This window comes from Egretta garzetta, unplaced genomic scaffold (assembly GCF_000687185.1).
Source record: "Egretta garzetta isolate BGI_Z169 unplaced genomic scaffold, ASM68718v1 scaffold46, whole genome shotgun sequence".
Classification (NCBI taxonomy): Eukaryota; Metazoa; Chordata; class Aves; order Pelecaniformes; family Ardeidae; genus Egretta; species Egretta garzetta.
The window spans coordinates 7,176,400-7,201,365 of NW_009260268.1; the positions used below are offsets into that span (position 1 = coordinate 7,176,400).

At 35.0% G+C, this 24,966-nt stretch overlaps 1 protein-coding gene across 1 annotated transcript in view; it reads right to left on the minus strand.

Annotated features, from left to right (window-relative positions):
- Positions 1-20,799, minus strand: part of MICU3 (mitochondrial calcium uptake family member 3) — a 42,601-nt gene extending 21,802 nt beyond the window's left edge. Inside the window, exons 1-8 of the mRNA XM_035897832.1 lie at positions 20,751-20,799; positions 16,747-16,778; positions 15,806-15,884; positions 11,673-11,720; positions 10,221-10,303; positions 5,673-5,744; positions 4,293-4,331; positions 562-657 (exon numbers count right to left, since the gene is read on the minus strand). Of these exons, the coding sequence (XP_035753725.1) occupies positions 562-657; positions 4,293-4,331; positions 5,673-5,744; positions 10,221-10,303; positions 11,673-11,720; positions 15,806-15,884; positions 16,747-16,778; positions 20,751-20,799 (498 nt within the window). The remainder of the gene's footprint in view (positions 1-561; positions 658-4,292; positions 4,332-5,672; positions 5,745-10,220; positions 10,304-11,672; positions 11,721-15,805; positions 15,885-16,746; positions 16,779-20,750) is intronic.
- Positions 20,800-24,966: the final 4,167 nt, after the last annotated feature.

Genomic DNA, 24,966 nt, shown 5'->3' on the forward strand with positions numbered 1-24,966 from the left:
TTTCAGAGCACAGTGACATTGCTAGTCCTCCATAATGATCGTGTAATATTCAAAAAGACTGTTTTGGTTACCTTAAAACATTTCTGGTTCAATTGGACAATTAAAACAATCTTTGCACGATACTGTTTTTGTGAAGATAAGCTTTGATAGCATCCAGAAAAAGCACATTAAGGACCTAAACATTAAAAGCTCAAAGGGCTGAAACTCTCATTAAAGTTGTCACATCACTGGACCAAGTCTAAAAGACAAAGGTTTCCTGAATTATTTCTCTAACTGTGAAATATTGTCACTATTAGTGTCAGAAAATGTTTTTTACAGTAAGGACTGAAGAGGACTCGATCTCTCAACTCTTTCAAAGGATAACTTTGTTTTTACTTGGAAATGACAACTTTGAATTATTGCACTGCATGGAACCAAATCAGTTTTATCTGAAAACTTTCAGCTTTAAGAAGAAAAAAAAGGAAGAAAAGAAACAAAGTGCATAAAATAGGAAAACAAACAGAACAGAAATAAATAAAATAGCAGTCTGTTTATGGACCAGAGACAGAGGTTGTCTTATACCTCCGCGAGGTCCGAAAAGAGTGCTTGGCTTGTGCTACGTCTCAAAGTATCCCAATAGCTTCTGGGGACAAGGTCCTCTCCCTCTGTTTTAAGAACCTGCAGAAGTTTCAAGAAGCACAATTGTTTGAAAACCAAAGAACAATAAAACAACTGTTTACAGACTTTAAAATCTTTTCCAACTGATCATCAAAAGCATGGCTTCATTTGTATTACTCATAACCTGGCTGTGCCAAAAGTATCACCAGACTCCACTTTTCCAAATAAGATAATTTAGAGAGAATATTTATTAAAAGTGCATTTGAAAATGTCATCTAAACTCACTATTTTGCTGTATGTTTTCCCAACAATTCTTTTTTGCCAAAAAATATTTATATTCTTATTATACAAAATTTGTTTTCCCATTGGTCAAAATATAAATGCTACCATCTAGTTAGTTATATAAAATTAATTTCATCCAATAATCAGGATGACATCCTTGCAACAATAAAGCAAAGCAAAAAACAAACCTAGTAAGTCCAACTTCAACTGTAACGTACTTATCAAGAGAACACAATGCATATCTGATGATCAAACTCACCTTGTTTAAAATGAAAATAAGTGTTTAATCTCTCCAAGGAAAATTTGCTTGCTTACCTTTTTGCTCTGAAATGTTTCATATTTGGAAGCCTGAAAAATCCTCCCTTAGTAAAACAGGCCTTCCTTTATCTTGAAATTAGTCTTGGAAGATCTACCTAATACATTTCTTACTTTTTCTCCCCTGCCCCCTCCCCAAAGAATCTAGGGGAGGTGATCCTAAAGACAGCAGAAGGCTATCTGAACTCGGTTAGGGTTATTGCAACTGAACGAATTTTCCTCTTTCTCTCCAGAAATCAATGTAAACTAGGTCGTCTACTTTCAGGGCTTCCCACTCACATCCATCTGGGCACGCAAGACAAAGACAGAAAGAGTTTAGTCTTCTAACTACAAATGAAAACTATTTTTTTTGAGTCAGCACATACCATTCTCTTAGAAGTTTTACACTGATGTGATCGCTGTACAACGTGTAAAACCACATTGTTATCATAAAGAATACTGCACAGAGTTGACGGTTTATTGTCTCTATGTATTCCACATTATGTCAATCACAGGAATACAAATTTAATTCTTTAAACAGTTGAAATATAGCATGCTTTCTATTTTTCTGTTTTCCCTTAATGTTCTTTAGCACAGTATCTCCTCAGGTCTTCACTATGCTTGAAGTACATCCAGTAGTGACACAGTTACATGAGTGAAGACATTATTTAAGGGCTCTTATCAATGTAATGGGCTCAGTGCTTATGGGACCATCTTGTATTCATTTGTTTCAGCTATATTTTACATGCTTATAAAAATGCGTATGTACATGAATGATTATGTAAATTTATATCATATACAAATAATGCTCTTAGTACACAATAGTAGTAGAAACAATAATTCAGCAGTAAGTCAACATGTAATTTTAAAAAAAAGGTAAAAATGCATTAAGATACTTAATATGAAGTGTGCCTGGCTGCAGAACACTGCAACACATCTCCTGGAAGGAAATATGCTAAATAACCTAAAATTTTTTTCAACCTGTGTACTGCTTTTACAAGTTCTATTATGTACTTTCTCCACTAACCAATTCATCTCAGCTCTTTCTGTAAATTGTCATCAAAGAAACATGACGGACTACCAGGAATTATACCCATGCTTAATGTATATTATACTTTCGTTTCCTTTTTGAAAAATTCTGGTTTTATCTTTCTCTTATTTTGGAGTAACAGTTCCTACGCTGTGGCAACAGTATTCTCATATATAACTCCATTCAGTCCTAAACTTCTAAATTCAAATAAATTGGTTTACTTCAGTGTGTACAGGATAGGTCCTTAGGGCTTCAGTTTCTCTTGTACTTATTTATCCCTTTGGTATTTACTGGGTCATGTCTATGAAAAACACCTCAATTCTTTATCCATAAAATAATGTAATATAGCTATTTTAAGTAGTCACTGAATTTGTTCTCTTACTGGAGATTTACTTTAGCCAATGGAATTAGTATTTATGGGCATGCACATTTTATTTTCCTAACATGCATCTCATCCTAACCACCATGTTCCAGTTGGCATTTGGCTAGTAGAAGCACTCATGCAATCCATGCTGAAGTAGTCTTAACACACAACTGCAGTATGCACCAGAACATGACTTGAAAAAATTAACTTATGCAAATGAAAAGACAAAAATATTTAACCTATTTGAAACTTCACTGTGTGCACCCTATGGCTTATAGACCTTGACATTTCTCAAAAAATTAGAACTGTTTTGAAAGATGAAGTGAGGAAAAGGGCCCAGCACAGCACTTTGGACTATCCCAGACTTGTCAGGGCTGCACCACCTTGTCACAAGTATCTGCATTTCCCCAGGACATCAAAGGAAACTGAAAAGGCTGCTAAAATTCTTGTTTCAGTAGGAGAAATACAAATAAAAAATATCAATATTCTGGGGAGGGGGATTTGTTGGGTACTGTAAATTCCTATACATCTGAGTCTCCTTTGTGTGGAGATCTCAATTCAGGTCACAGGGGGGCAGGAAAAGATGGTGCACACCTGGGTATCATCTCGATACAGAGTTAGGATGGAGCTGGAGCGGACCACACCTATAAGGAGATTTTTCTACTAAAGCTGGAAACTATGACATGAGTGGGAAAGCCTAATTAGTTTGGTTTCAGTTTGAAATAGAAGGCAGCAGAGGAATATGGCAACCACTGTACAGCACCTTTCCCCGCAGTAAAGCCTGATCTAAAATCCATTGAATCACAAGGCCCTGCATTTCCTTCTACGTTATTCTCACAGCACTGCAGTATCTACATCATGCTGCTGCACCTTTTCATTCAACAGACTTCCTCCATACTGCCCAAACTGTATGTGCTAATTTCACAGGAAATAAAGCTATGCATTCCTGTGAATGACTTAAAGACTTTAAAACTGTAATTTCACTAGGTATCTAATTCTTATGGGTTCCCTTCCCTCACTTTGAATATCACAATAATCATACCAAAACAAGTTTAACTCTTCTATTTTAACAGCACACCAAACTTTTTTACAACAGTTTTACTTCTGCTGTGATCCAAAAATGAATCAGGTCAGGGTGAAGACATTCAAAACCCGGAAGATATCTCTCTTGTTGATCCTCTCTGCCACTCCTCAGAAATGATTGAAAGTAAGTTTACTGTCACCTACATAATACAGGGACTGTTTTCTGTAAAATCCTGTTCTAGTTCAGCACTGACATTTCTTATTTATTTGTTCTGTAAGTGAAGCACAAAAATATAAAAGCTCTCTTCTGGTTTCTTTTTATTTGACTATTACTTCACATTATACACACGGAGACACGACAGACCTGGATCAAATGACTCATGCAGGGTGACTTGATTTACATACATTAATTAAAACCAAGTCTATAATTTATTAAGATATACTTTGTCCTTTCCTTTAAAAATATTGTTTCCTTCATTTTATATAAACAGAGAGAGCAACCTTTCCTGCTGGTAGGCTTGTCTGTTTCAGAATGCATGCAAGAAGCATGCACAACCTTTTATGCAAGTAAAGATCCATCACATTTTTACTGATTAGCAGAAGTAATTTACTTGATGAAAAAGACAACTACAGTACATTTTCTTATATTATTTCACCTCACTGGTGAAGACTGCATAAATTGAAAATAATTAGAGTACATACACTGTTAGTAGAAGTATGATATCCATAAAGTTGAAGATGCTGACATACAGCAAAAACGGGTCAAGCCAAGTATCACATGTCAGAATGAAGCCAAAAGAAGGAAAAAAAAAAATAAAGACAACAGAATAAGTTAAGACAAGTAAATCTTTATTTTATATATTATTAGATTTTATTATTTGTTTTTAAAATGACAGTGAAGAAAAAAAGGTTAATTTTCAATCTCATTCTTTAAATTTTCAAAAGAGAAGTACAGAGTTGCAGAGATTACTCTCAGGAGAAATGTTCCATTTTGTAATCTTTACTTTTTCCAAAAGCTCTTCATTTGGGTTTAAGTTTCCTTTGTTCAGAATAAACCGTGTGTGAGAGATTCAACAATTGACCTACAGTTTTGAAAAGTTGAGAAAGATAGGTCTCTCTGGGTCTGAAGAAAAGATCCCTTTTTATGCTCAGGGAAGGTTTAAAAAGTATTAATTCTTGAAATTCAAACTTCCTGTGGGTTCAGGGACAAAGAATTGAGATCAAGCTTCTATAGTCCCCAAAGGATAATGGGCACTATGAGAAGCTTTGCATATATGTCAAAACATTTCTTATAATAAGGAATTTTTGCCATAAATATGTAAATCGCAAACGAACACATTTTTTTCTGCTGTGGGCTTAACAGAGGCTTGTCCCTAATTTTTACTTGTCCGACAGTAAAATTAAGTTCCTGCTACTGCTGCCATCCTCCAGACAAACCACCACAGACTTGTCTATTTCTGACTTACCTGTCGTAGGCATATAAGAAAGGCAAATTTGACATTAAGTAACAATGAGTATTCAATATTCCACAAAAACCTTTTCACATAATATAAACAACTAAAAATGTTTTGCATTGGTCATAAGTAGTATTTAATAAAAAAAATTAAATTGGAATAGAAAATGTAAGCACACGTACAATATCAGCTATTTTAAAACTATTATGTTAATAACAAGTATCAGTAAGTCTGCAGGAACATTTTCCATTGGTTACGAGAGGAGGAGTTTGGTTTGGCCACTGAGCTCTCTCACTCTTGTAGACAGTAACACTGGGTTGCTGCTATTCGCTTTTCCTACATTTAGATTCCAAATGGAATCAATGCTACTGTCATAACAGGTAATGCAATACTTAAACCACTATTTTTTCCTTTCTATAGACCACTTTTTTTTTTTCCCCAATAACTGCCATTTAGGCTAAATATTGCTTTTTTCTTAATATAGTTATACATATTCTTTTAACAATATGAATTTATTGTTTTAAAAAAATTTGAAAGCCATCAGTGCAAAATATCCACACACACACTTTTGTCCTACATCAAAGAAAACAAACCAACTACCAGCTGCAACTATTCTAATTTTACTTACCAGCATTGCACGTTTTTCTTCATCTCCTTTTCTTTCTCTCTTCTCATTCTTTTTCCTGAAAATCTCTTGTAGCTAAAAAAACCCACCACATTTTGTTCTTATTTAGTTTTTAGGCTATTTCACATGCATAACAATCATTCATCATATGGAACACTGCAAACAGTATTAAAATATAGTACATTACTAAAATATCAGTGTTTCAATGATGCTTTACTGTTCATATTCATGCCTTCATGTTCCTTCTGTCACCTTAACCACCACACAGAAAGGAAAAGTAAGTATTTTTTCCATAAAGTAAGGCTAACAATTCTATTTGGGAGCACAATACTAAGAACATCCTATTTAGCATTATATATTAGCCAACCCAGACTATACAAAAAGGGGGAGTTCCAAACCACCTCCTTTCTTGTTGAGTACTAATTAGTATCTGTGTAGCTATGTAGGCAGCTTGATCAATCTTTTTTTCGTATTGTTAGTTTCCAACCAGATCGGTTCTTACTCCCGCTGGCACAAGGGAAGGGCAGAAACACCTGGTGGAGGTGAAAAATTCCTCTTCAGCAGCAACAAACTATTACTCAAGAGTAATTTATCAAGTATCAGGTTTTTTCAAGTCTGTTCAAAGAATACCTTCAGGTCTTGCAAAATACCCCTTTTGCAACTTTCTCTACATTAAGAGCTTTAAACATGACTTCTGAGGAAACCTCAAATGCAAGATTTAAAACATACAGAGTTTATTAAACATTTATTTTTGGAAACTGCAGTCTTCAGACTAAGAGATGGTCTGTACTTATCTCTCTTTGCAAGAAGCTGTATTCTTTAAATATTTTTTATTTATAGTAATACTTATTAATATTTGCAAAACATTAGAAAAAAGTGACACCCTATTTAGTCTTCACAGGAGACACAGCAGTATTACTATGATCCCATCTATATCTCTACCAGTGCACTTCAGCTTTTCAAAAATCGCACCTGAAAATATTGTACTGCCACTTGTAGCATGTGCTAATCTCAGAATGGCTGAAAAAAGAATAAACACTGTGGCTGGCAAATTTGTCCTATCTAGAATACAGTATTTTCAGAACCAAACATCATGGCACACAGATGGCGGTACCATAACTACACATTTGTGGCAGTTGTCTCAAAGATCTGATTTTACCTACCAGAAGTCTGATAAAAACCTGATACAGTAATGACATGCACACAGAGCTCCCCAGGGATTGGAACGTGAAAGATAAAGTGTGTGTGATAAATTTTGCGAGCAAATTTTCCGAATTTGATTTCAGAATACCGTATTTCAGAGAAGTCAGATAACTAAGACAAAGGGATCAGCAAATTCTACTGCAGGGGTATAACAACACTGAAATAAGTGAATACAGTGTTTAGCAATTAAATAGCAAACGCATTTATAAATACTGTTTTATAAATTTCCAAAATTGACAACTGTGTTCTGGAATTGCCTATAAGGCAAATACAGACCAGAATATTGTGTGTGTCACTGTACCTATTTTTGAGTACGGGATCAATTGCAGTCCTTGGTATGTTTTTTCTAATTTTTTAAAACCTATAGGCACAAATTACTGTAACATATGCTGACAAGGAAGGAGTCATGATAGGACATTTAGCAGGATGGCCTAGAGTATTACACAGTTTGCAACCCAAAACTGTGGAAAGAAGAAAGGTAAATGAAGAGAGAGCAGTAGAAAGAAAATACCTTGTGAAAAGTGACAAGCCATCAAGTAGAAGAGTGGCAGTAATTGAAAAATCAAAAAAGATTGGTAAAAAGCAATGCATCCTTGGATGTATTTCCCCTGCCACAGAGGCAAAGGGAGTAGGATTCTGTTGCATTCATCATTAAAGCACTTGCTAAACTTCTGGAAATAGATCTTTTGTTCAGGAGGAGTGCTATAGGATACCAGTGAGCAGAAAAGTGAATGCGAAAAGGATCTAGGAGTACTTTCATAGGAACATTGTTTGAAATAGGATAATGAGACTGACTGCTGAAAGCAGCAAAAACAAGATCTCCTGTAACAAGGGAACACAATCCTTCTGTTCCCTGACCTCACCCCTATGACATAAGCAAAGAGGAAAGCACAAACACCATGGAATTAGTTTACAAAACCACTAAAGCTGTTATCAGAAAAATTAAGTATTTTTCAACTCTTCACTGCACGTACTCTTCTCTTCAAGAATCACATCACATGTGATCCTTACACCAATCTCTTCAAAGTCTCTTTATTTGCAAAACTGAACAGTATTAGCTATAATTCCGATTTTATGATAGCTGACTGTAATCAATGGAGAAGTATTTTGCAAATGATAGATACAGTTCAAATGGCAACACTTCCAGTCTCCTGCTTCCAGACACATAGGAGATGATGCATACCCCAGCAAGGTAAGTACAGATGCCAAATGTGTGTTCTGGGGCCAGGTCTATCACAGCTGCAGCCTCACTGAATCAACTTTTATTTTCATATTTACTTTTATTTACAAAGACATTGTCTATCTACCTACATATCTATCTGTTTTTGTCTTTCTCACTTCAGATCTAACATTCTGACTTATGGGTTTTGATCTAATTTTTGAAGGGTCACTGGCATAGCAACCAAGCAGAGTTAGGGTCAGGTTTAATCTACAAAATTTGTTAAATACAATAATAGGTGGAGAACAGCATATCTACTGTTTGAAAATTCTCCTTTCTTTTTTCTATCCACCAAGTCTGGTAACAGGAAAGGGTAAGAAGGAGAAATTTTTATCAGGGACCGTGACAGAGAACAAATAAAAAGTAGGATGTGAAGAGGACTATAAACGCATAGATGGAAAGAAAGATACAATCAATATACATAGTCAAATGTTGCCCTTGCTTCCCACCTTATATACTGATTTGATCTCATTTTCAGCATCAGTTTCTGAAAGACAGCCTCCTGCTTCAATTTCCTCCTACTTAGCTGTTTTAATGGAAGCCTTTTTGGTTTTTTTTTTTTTAAGTTGTCAGACTATTGCACCACATTGTTTTATGGAGTCAAGGAAGACTTTTTTCTTCTTCTTCTTCTTCTTCTTCTTCTTCTTCTTCTTCTTCTGTTTTTCCTTTGGCCAATTAATCCAATCTTTGTTGGCTTTTTCCCCCAACCAGAGGAGATGGTTATTAGGAACTGGCAAATGTAAGGCTGTGTACATTCAATATCAGAAGACAAAAAATTGATCAGCATGCAACAAATTGCAAGCGGTGACCGCTTCCAAAATAAATGAGACCTGTTTTGCTGCAGCTATGCCACCAGAAAACAAGTCCCCCAAATCTCAGATCTCAGTCACTTGGCTGTGTGTCACTTCTTGAAAAGAAGAATCGAGGGAAGTTCAGTGTGTTGAGGACACTTTTCTTTCACATTTCCATTTTCTTTAGGTTAGCATAGCTTATCTGAATTGAGCCTTATAACTTGACTTGAAAACAATTAAGAAATGGCACACAGAAAATTAGTGTGTCTTCATGTTAAATAAATAGTGATCTGACACTTAAATTCATTCCGTGTGTCTGTTTCATTCTTTGTATTTTGTTCCATCATTTTCTTCAGTAAGGCAGTGGGCTTTTTCTCGTATGTATTTACTGTACTTATTTATAAACTCTACACAAAAAATGTATCAAAATAAGAACTGATGTCTTCTGCAAATATCTTCTTTAGAAACATCTGATTCAATTCTTATAAACATTTCTTTCAAAGTCTGTACCTTTTAAAACTGTTTGAATTTCTAACCAGAAGAAAAATAAACTCTCTGCTTAAATAATTAATAAGAAGGACTTACAGAACTACTTTTTTCAAGTAACAAACCGAGTAAAGCTCTAGTTTGAAAAATACTGTAATTCAGACTCATAATGTAAGAAAACCCGCTATGCAACAAAACTACTGCCAAGTTCTAAATGTCCTGCCAACTGTCACAAAGCACATGAAAATTATTCAGCTCAAAGTCAGTTTTGCTATCATGAATATTCTCCTTAAAAAGAAATCAGTGAACCTCAGCTTAGCAAATTGCTTCAGCATATGGTTTTCATGGGCTGAACTAGATATATACAGTACAGTAAGGTTTATTTCATTACAAATCTTGTCCAAAATAGATGATCCTGTCAGTCAATATTTTCAGGTCACCTGGGATTATAAACAGAATGAATGATAAAGTGAAGTGGTCTCCCAGGAAAAGATTATTTCAGAAGTCCCTCCATCATTATGGCAATTAAATAACACTACTGACCATTGATACAGCAGTATTACTTTAATAGCCTAATTATCTATGAATGTAGTAGCAATTAAAAAGATCCAGAATAAAAACTGGAATTAAGCTTCAAAAATCATTACATACAACACCCCCATGCACTTTAATAAGGAAATACTATTTACATTACATTTATTATTTACCTTAAATAAGGCAAATAAACAAGTCTATTCTGTGAAGAATACCTCATGTTCTCATGATTATTGACATCACCACGAGTCTCACTCCAGATGAAAAAATGGATTTCAAGATTACATCAAAATATTCAAAGACTGAAAATATACATACCACTAAGAATTCCTTTTTGTCCACCATCTCATTGCCATCAGTATCAAACATGTTGAAAGCGATCCTAAAACCTGCATGTGGCTCTGCCAAAAAAACCCCATTCAATTATTTATTTCCTTGGAAAGAAAGCAAATACAAAACTCTAAGAAATTATTTGGTGTCTGTTTATAAAAGCCATATCCTCAATTAATTTAAATGAGTACATTTGTGTACACAGTAATTGTAAATCATAACACCTGTAAAATATTATCCATGTTATGAAAACAGAAGGCACACTCACAAATTCATAGATTAGGAGAAATAGAATGTGAAATATAAAAAAAAAAATCTCACAGTAACGGCTGGTGGGGTCATTAAGAGTGTTAGTTCATAACTAGAGTCCATTTTATGTTACAAAACAATTTGTAGAAAATAAATTTCCTGTGAAAACACAGTGTTCTAAAAGATACCTTAAAAGGTTTTGCAAAAAAGGTACAGGATGCAACTTCTGGTCAAAAGAAATGATGTGTTGAAAGAGACCCAGAATTTTCTTGTTTACTTGCTTAGAGTCATTGAAATTTGAAATCAGGTCAGAATTTTAAATTATTTCCAAAATGAGGGGACTTTGAAGGTACTGTTAGTGAAGCCTTTAGGCAACATTTTGGTGACACTCAGTGATTTGCAATATGGATGAATTATGGCCCATAGTTAGTCCAGATAACAAAGAAATGATAGAAGAATATCCATCAATCCAGCAGTTAGGGACTGTAAGGGTTCAGGGTCAAGTTCCTGCTTTGATTCATAATAAGAATCTAAACCAAGTCTGAAGAAAAACCCAATTAATCCAACAGAAATTTTTTAATTACATACAAAGGAAAGACAAGTAAAACACTTAACTCCTTCCAAAAAACACCTCTTAAAATACCAAAACAAAGTCTGTATCAGGCTTAGTTTACTCTAGCTATAAGTTCTTCTACTTTGTTTTTATGGGTGGTGGAAGAATAAGTATTCAATTTTGTTAGTGTTTTGCAACATAAATAAACATTTACTTTGACATATTTTATATTTTATATTCTACATTCTATCACTGCCTCATTGATGTCACCCATTATGTACTAATCGGTGAAACAAACCAGTAATAACGTATATCTTTCTCTTCTCCCTATATTCAATGTCCTTTATGAACTGCTAGAAACTGCTAAACTCCACTAGAAATTTTGTAGGAATTTCAAAGAAGAAAATAAATTTAAGCTTTTAACTGGGGTTTAGCTGAAGCATATGGCTCAACTTTCTCAACAGCCAGTAAAAGGTATTCTCGATAATAAAGCACTTAAATAAAACATAACACAAGATTCCAGTAGGACAGGAGAGGTTCAGATGGACACAGAGATGCACGGACACAGAGATGTATGATTCAGAGCTCAGAAATTTGTAAGGAAGTTTTGGGGGGTTTTTTCCTCCAAAAATACTTACTTGTTAAAATACATAAGAGGAATAAATATTCTGTGTAAGATATCACACCTGAATAAAAACAAAAAATGTTATGCCATATTAGTTTCACCTTGTCTTCACATCTTAAATTTGAAAATATTAAATCTATGTATGAGAAGGAAAATTTTTGTATATGTGCATATGCATACTTCTGTACATGTGACTGTATTCAACCTGGTCAATGGGTTATTTGTCTAAAACATTGATCTATGGGGTGGGGAGTTTTTTCTGGGTGTGTGTGTGAGTATTTTAGAGGAGGAATACATTAAATATGGCAAACAAACAACTAGAGTCAGTGGAGAATGGCCCATTAAACAGAAGCTGAGTAGATTCTCAGATGCTAATAGAAACTATTCATTAGATTTCCTTTCCAAAAACCACACCAGTAACTCATGACAACACACTCTAACAGTATGAGAACATTTACTCTGAGAACATTAATAGTGCTCCCTCCTGATACAACACCATTTGAATACAGTTTTTGACTTTAAAACATGCTTTGTAAGTGCATGTCCTACGTTAATTGAAAACTTAAGCCTCATGTTACTTATGAAAGCATAGATTTGGGCTCTTGAGTTGTCTTTAGATGCACATTTTCATAATAATCACCTGAAAGTTCTATTAAAACTCTTACTAAATGAACGTGTAAATTTTGTTAAATATTTTTAAAGCCTGTTAGAGACATTTGTACTATCTCTTCTTCTACGTTCTGAAGATCTGTAAGGAATACATTCTAAGATTTTCATCTTTTGTTAGATGTCAAAAGGCACTCACAGTGTGGAATGGCACTTCCTTTTCTTTTCCAAAGAAATTAAGGCAAAGTTTAAATTAGAGCTGAAGTCAATATCCAAATAGTATGTCTGGTGCCATAAGCTGTACTTCTGCTTTTCTAGTTCTTGGGTACAGAGATAACCTTGCAGAATGCCCATCGTACCAACGAAGAGAAACATCTTACAGTTCAGTAAGAACTAAAACCAATGATTTGCAGCTCTCCCAAAACCCCTTAGCTCTAATGATCTTTGAGGCTGCACTAGCAAAATTGGTTCTTGATTTCTAACCAATTGATTTTGTCTGTTCTCCAAAACAAAAAATGTAAAGTCAGTCCACAATATTAGATATTTCAAAAGAGTAAAAAAAAGGTATTTAGATGCCTGAGAGTAAAGATGCCTATCAGCTGGGATTTTCAAAAGTTGCTGGCTGTCCCCTTGATTTCAGTCCAAGTCAGGTGCAAAAGTTTTTCTAAAAACAGCCACATCTTTGGATGTTTAAATATCTTTCAAAATCTGACTTAACTGAATATGTGACAAAACTATGTAAATAGTAATCTGATTTTTTTTTCACTGAAAAACCTGTAAAACTAAAAATCAAAACATTGTATCATTCATGTGGATTTGAACACATTTAACATCACCACTTCCAACACTGCCAAAGTAAGAAACGTTGGCATTTTCTACTAATATTTACAGCAGAAAAAGTCCTGAATTAATTCTGTCCTAAAATAATACTCAGGAGGGACTTTCTGTGCTCTTGAAGAGCTGAGATAAGAAAATCTCAGCTATATTTCGCTTGGATCTGTCCAAATGCCTCCCCAAACCTTTGATCATGCAACACATCTCCCTAAAAGCCAACTGTCCTGAAAGAGGAGAGCCTTCAAGAGAATCATGTCTACTATCCTGAAACATAAAAGAAAAAAACAACCAACCACAGAGATCTCCAGAGATATCACAGAGACTGGAATATAAAGACAATACAAAAGAAAGACAGCTAACTAAATTGTCTTTGGAACCAAATCACGTATTAGAAAGAATCACTAAAACCCTCAACCTTTACCAGCTGAAATGCTGCCCTCCCAATTTCCATTCAATTCATGGAAAAAAAGGGTATTTTCCCACCTTTTGATCCAAGAGCAAACTTAAGTCTTCAGAACTAAGATTTTACTACTGCTGGTACATCTAGTTAGGAAGGCTACTAAGTATTTTTAATACCACCTACTCTTTTCCTCAATTTACACACAGGTCCACACTGAAGATTAGCAAGATTAAATGCAACCATTTAAGTAACTCATGCTCTATGCTTCATCTTCTTGTTTTTACACAGCATCTTGCAGAAATTAAGTTTTCAAAAGCCTGCTTGAATCTGTTTGGACAAGCAGCTATCAAGTAATCAGATACCTCAAAGGTTTTCATTCAGTGATGTAAAACATTCTTTAATAGCCAGTCAATAAATGTAAATAAGTATTTTTGTTTGTTTGATGACACCTTCTTTGTTGTAAAACAGAGGAAGAAAGTGCAATTGTCAAGTAGTCCATCACAGGCATGAAGAGAGCAATATAAAAGGCCTTGAAAGCATTCTCTCCTTTTGTTTTTACTGGTATACTGTAGCTGTAGACAGATAGTTCTGGTTGATTGCTCTGAGTGTTATGGGAGAGAGGCTCCAAAATGTCAATTGGACAGAAAGAAAAGCTTACACTAAGATCAGAAAGAAGAGAGGGATGTCATTCAAGGGTAAAACAAAAATAAAACTTCAGGACAACTGGCATAAATCTGTGTGGCTCATCTGATTTAAATGAATCTATGGCTAAATAATTGACTGGCTTTTGCTACTTGCTTCATATTAAAATGTGCACATATTAAAGAAAATGAGTAAATTAAATAACCACTAAATCAGAATTAAGGAGACCTGAATTCTATTCCCATTCCTGTCACTGGCTTACTGAATGACCTTAGCAGTCATAAGACCCATCATCTTTTCTTATCATTATCTACAAAATGAGATAATGGAACCCACTTTTTCCTAAAGCACGCTGAAAAGCTATGTAAGCAGTAAAGTTTATTACTAATTTTACCAGGTTATTACACCAGTTTTGAGTTCTCTCAATTCCATCAACTTCTGTAGAATTTCACAGGCAGAAAACTGGAGTAAAATATTGTTGAATCAAGATTGCACATTGCAGACATTTTATTATAGATTTAATAAGCAAAATCCAGATTATTTTTTTAACTGATAATCTACTGACTTTACAGATTTTGAAGCTGAATTTTTATGTAATTGATATTTCAAAATTCAGCTGTTCTGACTATATAGAAAGCAGCCTAGTGCAAAGAAATACAAGGAAATACAGTGCAAGGATGGGCCAATCTCTGCCCCTCTGGAGTTCTGGCTGCAGACTCAGAGAAAAAACTGAGCGCATCCATGCACTAGATATTGGAGCCCAGGACCCCTGTCTGAGAGTTGGTGCGTACTTACTCCTTTAATAAATTTGAGCTGCATTTGAATTAGAATCATCAACTACATGCACACGTTTGATTGGAATTTTGTTGTTGGCATGCGTATTCTAAACATTCATAAAGTGTCTATTTTATAGCAAGTACTTGTGGCTGCTTTTAAAAATATTTAAAATGCTCCACCAGACCTTTGCCATTCTGAATATAAGCAAAGGAATATGTGGATTATTTACCACAAATAGTTTTGAAATGTCTGTATACAAGCCATCATATTTTTTCCTGTTTTTTTTTTTTGTTGTTGAAGTGATAGAGCTTATTAATAAAAAAAAAAAAAAAAAAAAAAGAGGAAACCGGGAATGTGGCTCATGGCTCTTCCTTTACCAGTCGTGCGAGTTTTAAAAACTATCAAAGCCTTCATCCGTAGAATGTAAAGGGATATATAGCATTTCTGAAACTGTCTCTTTGTGTTGTGACAAAAATGCTTATTCAGTGATATAAGATACCATTACTGTCTTTAAAAATAATCACATCATGGAACCTACTAAAAAAAGTAAAGAGATACTTTACTAGATACTATGTGTCTTTACTAGAATATTCTATGTATGGTCTATAGATCATTCTTCATTACAACAAACTGAACTTGAAACATTCAAATACTGGTTTTACAAACTCTAAGATACCAATTAACTTAAAGAGGCTAACCGTAAGATGGCATGATTAAAACCCTGTAGAGACTAAAGGGAACTTTTCCATGCTGCAAAATGTAGAAAGCAACAAACACTTTTGATCTCTTCGAAAATGTGATTCAGATTGAAGTACATCATCACTTTAGTCATAATAAATTAGTACAAGTGGTAATTTGTTTCAGGAGAATAAATTCTTATCCCCCACCTTTCTCATTAAGATTACGGAAAAGTTTGGATGATCCTTTCCAAACTGGTGGCGTGTCCATAAGGATCTGATTCAGTTCCTAAAAAGTAAGATTTAAAAAAGATAAAAGTATATACTCAAATATTTAATGAAGTAGTTAACACATTATGAGTAAATGCTAGGAAATCAATATAAAAGACAAGGAAGTGCATGCAAATCTACCGGTTAATTTAGCTACAGTTTACCACAATGACTTTGGAAGTACTCCAGCACATACATAAATTTTGCACACATGGTTATTCCAAGAATTGATCATCTGCATGAATACCAAGAGTTTGCAAAGTTGGAGAGACACGTATTTGTTGCTGAAATTACTCACCACTGCCCATATTCACTGAAGCCAAGGGTAAATCCCCCTGGATTTCAGTAAGTTTTTCATACAAGCTCCAAGTAACTGTTCTTTTAAAACACCCAGCCTGGACTAAAGCAAACTTCACCCATTAATATGAATGTACTTTACTTAAAATACAGGGATGCAGACAGAGTCTCTCTGCAGTTGTACAAATGTAAAAAAAAAAAAAAAAGGAAAAAGGTAAGAGGCACTTAAACATCACAAGCAGTAGAGAGTGGCATGAGTATTTCAGGCAGCTTTGGATACACCTGTTAAACTTAGACAGTAAAGAAACTCAGTCCGATATGGGCTGAGGAAGGAACTGACAGAGGCTTGAGAAAGTCAGTAAATCCAATATAACAAGCACAGCTGCTCAAGTATCTTTGAGATTCTGGATTCAGCTAAGTCTGAAGTGATAAAACAAAGAAATCAAATCTCTCTCTCTCTTTTTTTTAAAAAATAAAGATTTAAAAACTCCCTTCTTTCTCCTGTGACTCTAAGTTCATATAATGAAAGACAGTAAGTGTATCAAAATCTATGGTTATAAGAAAACACAGGAATTATTGCCCACCTGCTTTGAAAGGGATCGCCACTTTTTAGCATCTGCAACAAAAGACAAAGTTATGAATGCACAGAATTTAGTTATACCAATGTGGTGTCATAAAAATTAGACTGCATCTATACTCTGTGTTTTCTAGCCAAAGAAGAGGTATTTTCCCTACTTCGTGAGGCTAATCTTCAACCTGGTTCCAAAAAATTCTCCTTATGTTATTAAAAAAAAAAAATTAGCTTAATACATACCTAAACTCCTAACTTTAAAGAACCAATTCAGATGTATAGCTTTTAATCCAACTCTGCTTCAGGGAGAGAAAATACTTTCTACCTCCAAAATACAGCACTAAAACATTAAACAGGAAATAGAGGGCATTAATGTTAACCGGTGGTATCAATATTCTGAAATTATTATTTAGGAGCAGTAGTATTAGAGTGCAGATTGTGGGGAGACCTGGATTGTGGCCTTTGCTTCAGGGACTACTCATACCTTTTAAAGCAAATACAGAAAAAAATCACTGAAACTACACCAGGTGCTAAGACTTCCCTCAGCCACTCCTAGTAACACAGATTCGTGCTCCCTTTTACAGCCTCTGTCAGGCTCAATTTTTTGTAAGGAGTTTTAACAGAGGAGCTGAAAAGGGCCTCCGGTTCAGGACTGGAACTGCTTGTTAACACTGAAAACTGATAATGAGTAAGACTGAGCAGATGCTTTCTTCCTGAGGCCTTACATGAAAGACTCTAGGAGGAGAAAAAGATACTCGCATTTGACAACTGTTATCCACAGCCACCCAAGAATGAACTTGAGGTTCATCGCCACCCTCTCAAGACAAACATTTGCACAAATTCAATATTAAGATAAAGCACTGTGAATATCAGAATTCACAAAGGTAGAAAAAGTAGCATAGTATGTGGTCAAATTGATAACTTTTTGGTTGATAAAGGCTCATTTTTATAGAGCAAACCACTCTGTGATATTAGAAATCCTTTCCTTGTGATAATTAATGCTCTATTAAATAATTACCATGATATAGAAACTACTCATGATGGTCCTTCATTAGTTCATGCTTAGAAACTCACTGAAATTTCAGTTTTAAATCTTGGTAAAGGTTAGCACCAAGACTGTCTGGAAATCCCACTCCAACTATGGTGGAGTTATAACCAGCAATACCATAATGTGAGCCAACAGATTTTCATATACTTTCCAGTTTAATTTTTTAATGTCAATTAAAGTCTTGTCTCAAAATACTAAACAAAACCCAACAAAACAACCTCATTTGCCATACAAATTGATATACGTTTATGCCTACCATAAGAAACTTGGGGAATAAATACATCTAACTTTCCAATCAGGTAATTTCCCAGCCGCATACATTATATATAGATCTTCTCTAGACAAGCAAGTGAAGATTTAGTGTATACACCTACTTCTTACAGCTCAGTATTAGGCTAAAATTACTATAGTTAGAGCTAAAGGGAAGCTAAGCTTCTCTTAATTGGCTTTCTAAATATATAAATGGATATTCAGATGACAAAAATGTATCAAGCATAACTGTTAAAAATATTATATTTTCCCAAATGAAAGCCTGCACCATAAAGGCAGCAGCAACAAGTAAATTATAGCATTTATTTTATATTTTTTATAACTGTCTGGAGTCAAAAGTTACATTTTATAAAAGAAAATATACTCTTACCATATTAGTCAGTGTTTAATCAAAAAAGGAAGTGAACACCCTCTTGACTTTTGTAGGGTTTACAAGATTTCCAAAGTAAATCAATCACAATAGGTGCATTCACTCCATCACAAATCTCATTCAGGTCTAGTATTATTAGCTTTTCTATAAAGCAGACATAAAAAGCTACTATTACTGCTCTTCAAAGGGCATTTTTGCTTTCTGACAAAACTCAAGACCTTTCTAGTCTTCATCTATAAAAAACCCAAGCGTATGTTCTTGTTTTTTTCTGCAAAATACAGATGCTCCAGTATGTCAGCCTGAATGGAACCAATTATTTACAACTTGTGACTTATTTACAAAATGATCCAAACCTACAAAACATGATGTTTAGAATGTATATTATTTTATTCATAAAAATACCTTCCTTAAACTTACTGCCTTCCATAGAGCAAGACAGAAAATTAAGACTTGCCCCAAACAGACCAAGCGGTACTTTGGCAAAACTACAGTACAGAGGATAGAATTAACGCAGTCAGAGATTAGAAGCTGGAAGTGGTAAAACCTGCAGGTCATCTACTTCATCTATTACTTCCTACTTGTCAGCCTTCTGTCCAAATGTCCACAACAATATGACTTCCACTACAAAGAAGCCATCCCCTTCTACTTAGTTACAGCCTCTTACACTATCCTTTATAATTATTATCTCAGTCATGTAACCTCTGATAGTAGTCTATAAAACTAAAGGACATCCAGGTTACTTTTGCTTTCAGTCTCAAGAGATGAACTGGATGTACAGGAAGGATTCTGATACAAACAAGGTTTGCTACACTGAACTCAGAAGTGTGCCTGACCAAATCTCTTCTCCTTTGGCACGAGATGAACAGAATCTCCTTGTGAGCTTAATGCTTTTTGGTTTGGTTTGGTTTTTAAAATCTGAGTATTTGCTGTGAGAGAGAAGGAAGCATAAATTTAATCAGCATGGAAAAATCTTAATAGCAAACCATATATAGTATATGGTCAAACCAGTCACACTGTCATAAAAGGGAATTAAAATGAAATGTTTAACTGATGTCCAGTACATGGCACGAATGCTTCATGACCATACATGGTGAAACCCAATTCCACAGTAACAAAAAAAGGAAGACTTGGAGATCTGGGCAGAGTAGATACAAAGAGCTGATGTGTATTTGTATTAACTTCTGTGATAAGGAATCTGCTTCCTCTCTTTTAACTGCAGAGAAAAAAAAAAATAGACCATGAAGATTTGCTTTCTGGTAATAGTTTCAAAGTTTTGCAAGTTTTCACTATCTAAGCTCTGTCTTCTGTATTCACTGTTACAATGAGATTATATCTTTATTCAAAAGTTACACAAGTTTTGATCACTGATGTGCCATGGCTGAATTCTTTCCTCTTGTTTCACTACCGTTAAGAGAACAAAGGGGAAAAATCTAACATCTGCACAGAGCTTTGAGCTCTCCTCTGACTGTTTTAGCTGCTTTTGACTGTTCTCTATACTAGCTTTGTGGTGTAGACTTTAGGAAGAAAGACCTAAGGTGAGTTATTATACTTGTCACACCTGAGCAAAGATATTCACTTTCCCCAGAAGTTGTGTGCTGCTACCAATGCACTGCAAGCCTGAGGGCCAGGAAATCAAACTAGATCAGAAATGGATCACCTTACTATTTAGTCACTCTTTGATACTTAAAGCAAAAATTTTACAGTAAGTGAACTAAAGTCAATAGTTTATTTTTCATTAATTTAATTAACATGTATGCTAACTCTGGCAACTTTCAAGTGTAGAAAGTGGATCCCCTGGGGGACTGAAACTCTGACTCAAAGAGTGTTATTTAGAAAGCCGTGATACGGTTATGCAATCTCTGTAGGGCAAAAAAACCCCAACATGATAGCAGATGACAATTTAAGTTGGCAAAAATTGCAAAACAATGCTATCCTAAATTATTTAGAGAACTCCCATCTTGCCTGCCTATTTGCACAGAAACTATACAGAGGAGGAGGCAAGAGTTCTACTGCAATACTGGCCTGCTCAGAAAGAAACCATAACTGTAACTGTGTCAATATAAATGGAACAAATGAACTTCTTGACTGTCACGCCTGTTGAGCTCTGTGACCTCTAAGACAAGAACTAATGACTAGTATACAGGTGTTCACAATCTAATAAAAATCAGGGTTGTATGCACTTGGATACCATTAAAAATTAAATTCTGGAAGATGCAGTACCTTTTTACCACAATCAGAACCAGAAGTAGTAACCAAAAGCAAATGGAAAAATAACATACACCACTGGAATTTTCCCTAGCAATTTTATCAATATAAAAGTCCTGCTTACGTTTGGGTTCATCATTTGTGACAGCCTGAATGAAGTCATATGGAGTCATATACAGCTGTCCTTCAAATTCTAAACTGGCAAACCTACGAAACCGTTGCTCCCGAGGAGTTGCATAAAGGTGTAAATCTTCAAGGTCTGATCTGTTTTCTGTAACCTTCAAAGACAGAAGGAAACAATTTTAACATATGAAAAAAAGTTTGGGTTTACAATTGCTACTGCCATTCACCATAAAGGAACTATAAATGTAAAGGTGATAATTCATTAAGTCAAATGCATCCAAATATTTTTGTATGGTAAGAGCTGAAACTACAATCAGGATTTCTGTGCTACAATTTCCAGTATTCTATAATTTTAGCAATGAATTTTTATCCACTGAAATTGTTGACACTACCCAAGCTCAGAAAAAAAAAAAAGTAAAAGGAAGAAAAAAAAGAGAACTTAGGCTCTTGAATCACAGAAAAGGGCAACTTCAACTCAAGGAGTCCATGTAACTTCAGCAGTCAGACTTCAAACAACTCTGCTAAAACTATTTCAGTTGTCTGACATTTCCAGAAGAGAATGGAATAACACTTTTTTTCATATTGCTTCTTAATGTAGAGTACAGCTGTTGACAGTAATAGGCAAGACACCTCCATAATTCACTCCAGTGTAAATCTCCTACGGATATTGCTATGTCAAGTATCCAATGCAATTAAAGCTGCCGTACTTGGGGGAATAGAAGAAGAGAAGAGCACAATCATTCCTCCAGGGTTACAGAAGTACTATGTGGCATGAGAGTTTACAGATGTCAGGAGTTCCTGGTATAGTTACCATCCAGCTGATTTACATGTAAACTTGGTAGAACAACACTGTAGGTAAATTATTACATCTTTGTATTACATTGTCAAAACTTTTAACAGGAAATACGCTACCACTATCTGAAAAAGTTTTTTAGCCCTAATAAGGCAAGCTCCTCTGTGGAATCAGTATCTTGAAGAAAATCTAAGTATCTTGAACTTTTTTTCAGAGGTCAAATAACCAACCCAAACTGTTTCATAAAAAGAAGAACAATGATATAGCTCAAATAGGAATGCAGCATCTTATCAATGAAATATCCCAAGCTGCCACTGTCTTCACTATTCTTGTCTTTTCATACAGCATCCCTAAAATTCTTCAAGTGTCAAACCAAGGAAAGGCAACAAGTAGCACATGGTTTAACTAATGTCTATGTTTTAACAACTAAGAAAACAGCCAAATACATTTTGTTTTTCAGAGAGGCATCTAGACACAAAGAGAAGTTGGGAGATGTCTGCAGTTGCTGTCCGCTAAGAGGTTACAGTCCTCAACTACAGATGGAAAAACTTTCTAAGAATAGGTTTCAGGCTTCAGCAATTAGAAGCAAAGGCACACTTATATTGGGCAGTCCAAAATCTGGGCTCTCTTTCCTTCTGCTTTCCAAACATCATCCTTAATAACTAGAACATTAGTAAGACTGTTGCAGTGAAACAAAATTTCATGGCCTCAGTTGTAACGAAGAGATTAAATTATGTTTGTAAAATAGACACATCAAAAATGAATGTGTCTACAAAACACTTTCTATTTGGAAAAAACAAATAAAAAATCACATGTCTAATCACAATGTAACAGAAGACTCACAATTTCTTGATTTTATATTTGGGAGTTTTAGTACTTCAATACTTCAGGACATTTTATCCAGCCTTCTAGAAGGAAAAAAGACTATTGACTGCATAGTTCTCTTCCTGGACTGTTTCTAATCTTTTTGAAATTATTGCTTCTGTTGTGTGGTGGTGTGTGAAGATGTTTTGTTTCGATGGAAAAAATTGTCATAGAAAGTAAGAGTAACAGAAATGCTTATACAATCATTTAATTTTCAGTAGACTGCTCTACATACAAGCATTCTGCACTTCTGCCTGAGAAGCAGCTTTAAACCTGGTCTTTGTGGTTTTTATCGTTTTCAAATTATTACCAAATTAAATATGGGGAGGAAAAAAAAAAATCTAACAACCAGACCTACAAACTCACCTCAGAATGACAGAAACAAGCTGAATTCTCTTTTGACATAACCACATGCAAGCCAAAATACTTCTCTCCTATCTCACTGAATATTATGGCCTTACTGATGTTTCAGGAGTCCAGTGGTATTCAAGCTATGCCTTCATGTGGGATTTACGCAACTCAGTTGTTTTGGTAGAGCTTGTAGCGACATGACTGATTATCTCTGTATTTAAAGTTTAATAATCTACCTTATTTTTGATACATATGTTATTTTACCACTATTACAAACATGCTTTTGAATACATGCAAATTGTAAGCATGGGTAATAAAGCAATATTTCTGCAAAGTCAATTTTCAGAAAAGAAACTGCTTCAAGGCCACATTACACATGCAGTATGTACAATCGATCGAAATAATTTTAAACTAAAACAGGGCAGATTTAGACTGGATATAAGGAAGAAATTCTTTACAATGAGGGTGGTGAAACACTGTAACAGGCTGACCAGGGAGGTAGTGGAGGCCCCATCCCTGGAAACATTCAAGGCCAGGTTGGACGGGGCTCTGAGCAACCTGATCTAGTTAGTGGTGTCCCTGCTCACTGCAGGGGGGTTGGACTAGATGGCCTCTAGGGGTCCCTTCCAGCCCAAGACATTCTATGACTCTATGATAATCAAACATACATACTCAGGAGAATCTGTAGAGAATGTATCACTCAAGAAATATCATCTTAGTTTTGATCACGGCTAATACCTGGAAAGCATGTTGAGATTCTTCGCTCTCTCAAGAAATTCACACTATCTCAGGAACTACTGCTTAATATTTCACTTGAGACACTTAGAAAAGCATTTGCTAAATTCTCAGACATATATTTCAACATTATCTTAAGTACTCTATGCTACTATAAGTATAAAATAACATACTGCAACATGGACTTTTCAAGACACACTTAAACTTAACTCATGCCAGTACTCAGGTCTGCAAAACCTTAATTTCTGTTTCATTTTAGCCAATCTACAGTTTCCCTCTGCCATTCTTTCATGCTCTGGCTCAAAGTCATTGTAACCTGGTATGAATACAGCCTGCCACCAAAAAGAACAGTACCTCCCTAAAGGCTCAATACCCTGCACGCCCTTGCTCTGGCACTTTATGTTCATTTTTCCAAGTGTCAAACTGGATAAGGGAACTGGTCTGACTGAGAACTTTTTGGTTTGGTGATGGTGTTTTTCAGCCAGATAAATGCCTGGATTTACCCCACAAGAACAGTTATTTGTTTCAAAACCTAGGCAACAGGAACTTGCAGCTTATGGAAAAGAAAATATCACCTGTTCCAGCAGCAAGCTCCACTTACTTCAAGTTGAAGTGATGGGAAAACTACAGGCTTAGGCATAATTTTATTCCAAGGAAGAAAAATACCACTTTAATTTGAACTTTGTGGTTTTATCTGAAAGAATCAAAACAAGTTGTTTCTTCTGTTGATCCAACATGAATTCAAACAAAAGTATACAGGGCTTAATGTGTATTAGATCACTGGTCTACACACTAAACGTCCAAATAAAAGCAAGGTTTGTCTGCAGAATAATCCAGACACACACCTTAGAAAACTCACAAATACAACAGTCTTTGGGAATAGTATTATTTTTTGTCCAAATTTCTTGTTCAGAGCTTTCCCTATTCTATTACTGCTTATCAATTTATTAATTATTAGGAATTAATCATATGCTAATTAAAAGCCAAGCCATTCTAAAGTCTGACCTCAATTCACAGCTCTTCAGGCATTCATTTAAGAAATTCGTCTCAACTCCTAACTATGAAACGCCTCATGTTTTCCCCAACATTAGCAGATCATAATCCAGTGAGGCAAGGATGAGAATCTTAGTGTCACCAATTGCTCTCATTTGATTTACTTCATATTTATGCCCAGGTTAGGCAATCTTATTGTAGCAATATTAGTATCAAATCCAATGGACAGATGAATAAGACACAGAAAGATGTTGACTACCTGAGGGAAGGTACTGCTGGTGAAGGAGTGAACAGGATTCAATAAGATTCCAATTTCTATTTGAAGTTTCAAGAGCTTATCCAGACTAAATCTCTCTGTAATTATCAACAATCTTCAAAAACTTTCATGAAAGTACATCTCTCTGACAAACAAAAGAGGGAGATTTTTTTATGCTTCTGTTTACTAATCCTCTTGGCAATGCTGCCTACTAATTACTATGAT